General features: G+C 49.0%; 1 protein-coding gene across 2 annotated transcripts in view; it reads right to left on the reverse strand.

The window, feature by feature from the left end:
• pdgfra (platelet-derived growth factor receptor, alpha polypeptide) overlaps nt 1-2500 on the reverse strand; it is a 22544-nt gene that overhangs the window by 13949 nt on the left and 6095 nt on the right. For both annotated transcript variants that reach the window (XM_083672496.1, XM_083672495.1), the window contains exons 10-13: nt 2188-2318; nt 1859-2027; nt 1150-1339; nt 425-540 (exon numbers count right to left, since the gene is read on the reverse strand). In XM_083672496.1, coding sequence (XP_083528622.1) covers nt 425-540; nt 1150-1339; nt 1859-2027; nt 2188-2318 — 606 coding nt within the window. The remainder of the gene's footprint in view (nt 1-424; nt 541-1149; nt 1340-1858; nt 2028-2187; nt 2319-2500) is intronic.

Genomic DNA, 2500 nt, shown 5'->3' on the forward strand with positions numbered 1-2500 from the left:
GAGAGAGAGAGAGAGAGAGAAAGAGAGAGAGAGAGAGAAATAATGTGTTTGTGTGTGTGAGAGATAGAGAGAGAGAGAAAGAGAGAGAGAGAGAGATAGTGTGTTTGTGTGTGAGAGAGAGAGAGAAAGAAAGAGAGAGAGAGAGAGATAGTGTGTTTGTGTGTGTGAGAGAGAGAGAGAAAGAAAGAGAGAGAGAGAGAGAGAGAAAGAGAGAGAGAGAGAGAAATAATGTGTTTGTGTGTGTGAGAGATAGAGAGAGAGAGAAAGAGAGAGAGAGAGAGATAGTGTGTTTGTGTGTGAGAGAGAGAGAGAGAGTGAAAGAGAGAGAGAGAGAATTTGTGAGAGAGGATCAGAGAGTACGAGTGGGAGATAACATTAAAAGGGTCCACCAAATTGCGGGGTTGAAACATTCCTCAAGTCTCACCTTTGACCTGCAGGGTGAAGCTGTGGCTGCGCGTCTGGTTTCCACTCTCCACCCTGACCGTGTAGTTCCCACTGTCCTCCTCTTTGGCCCGGATCAGAGTCAGAACACTCTGGTACCTACCGACCCAAAACACCAAGCACAAATAGGGGGGCTTTACACACTGCAGGGCCGACCCGAACCATACCGTGCTGGCTCGGATATTTACCGTTTCACACTGTCCTGTCCAGCACTGTTTCAGAAACACTGGTGGATGTGTAAACAGGCCAACCCGGCTTGGCTCAGCTCAGTTCGGCTCTGTCGTGTGAATTAGGGATTACACTCGAAAATCTGTGCTAAGTATGCTAGTGTGCTACGTACGCTAGTGTGCTACGTATGCTAGTGTGTAAGAATGCTAGTGTGTAAGTATGCTAGTGTGCTACGTATGCTAGTGTGTAAGTATGCTAATGTGCTAAGTATGCTAGTGTGTAAGTATGCTAGTGTGCTAAGTATGCTACTGTGCTTAGTATGCTAGTGTGTAAGTATGCTAGTGTGTAAGTATGCTAGTGTGCTAAGTATGCTAGTGTGTAAGTAAGCTAGTGTGTAAGTATGCTAGTGTGCTAGGTATGCTAGTGTGTAAGTATGCTAGTGTGTAAGTATGCTAGTGTGTAAGTATGCTAGTGTGCTAAGTATGCTAGTGTGCTACGTATGCTAGCGTGTGCTCTGTGATGCGAGGTGTAAAGTCTCACCTGGTCTCACTGACCACCACGAGGTTGGTGGTGATCTCCGCTGATACGTCACTGATTGGGCGGCCATCTTTAAGCCAGGTCACATGGGCGCCGGGGAAGGAGTCGATGTCGGCCTTGAACTCCCTGACCTCGTCCAGCTCGGCCGACTCCTGGCCGGAGAACGCCGGGCGCAGAGACACGAACGCACTCTCTGTCGAGGAGAGAAAGCAGAGAAAGGCCATCGTTAAAGGCCTTACAAGTTTTTCAATGTCATTTTTTTTTTTTAAATGTACAGGGGACAGCAGGTGAGGTCAGTTTTACCAGTGTCAAATGGTGATAACCAATGATACTGGTGCTACCCCTGACACTAACAATGCCTAACAGCCACGCAAGTAATTCACGTAACTCTTATGCAACGTATCTTTAGTTTTTGACGCTTGTATAGCCAGATCATACGACCCCCCCAGACCATATTTCCTTGGTCTGCAGAAACGATCCCCCAGAACGTGTTCCCCCAGAACGTATTCCCCCAGAACATATTCCCCCAGAACGTGTTCCCCCAGAACATATTCCCCCAGAACATATTCCCCCAGAACATATTCCCCCCCGAACGTATTCCCCCAGAACGTGTTCCCCCAGAACGTGTTCCCCCAGAACGTGTTCCCCCAGAACATATTCCCCCAGAACGTGTTCCGTTGGAGCCTATGTTGGATGTGTAATGATGCCGTACCATAGACAGTGATAGCCAGCTCCTTGGTCCGACTCTCGTTGCTGATGATGTCAGTGATGGAGCAGGCGTAGGTGCCGCTGTCTTTGGCCGAGGCCTGGGGCACGGTCAGGGTGTACTGGATCTCTTGGTCTCTCTTATTCTCCCGCACCGTCTTAATGCCACGCTCCGCCTACACCACACACACACACACACACACACACAAACACATGGGTAAATTGGCCATTTGTCTCTCTTATAGCTCTCTTATAAGCATCGAAAAAATGTGTGTGTGTGTGTGTGTGTGTGTGTGTGTGTGTGTGTGTCTGTGTGTGTGTGTGTGTGTTGTGTACCATTTTGCCGGGGTATTTCCAGTGGTCGTCCAGGATCTCGGAGCCCCGGGCCACACAGGTGACTGTGATGGTGTCTCCTACCAGCAGGGCTGTCCTCTGGGCGTTCAGCTCCACACGCAGCTCTGGGCCCCCTGATACACACACACACACACACAAACACACACACAAACACACACAGAGAGGAAAAAGGGGGGAGAGAGACAGAGAGAGCGAGAGAGAGAGAGAGACCTTAAAATCTGCCATAAAGCACACAAATAGTGCACAAAACGTTTACACAAGTGATGGATACATACACACACACACACACACACAC

Source organism: Argentina silus, assembly GCF_951799395.1.
Source record: "Argentina silus genome assembly, chromosome: 6".
Lineage (NCBI taxonomy): Eukaryota > Metazoa > Chordata > Actinopteri > Argentiniformes > Argentinidae > Argentina > Argentina silus.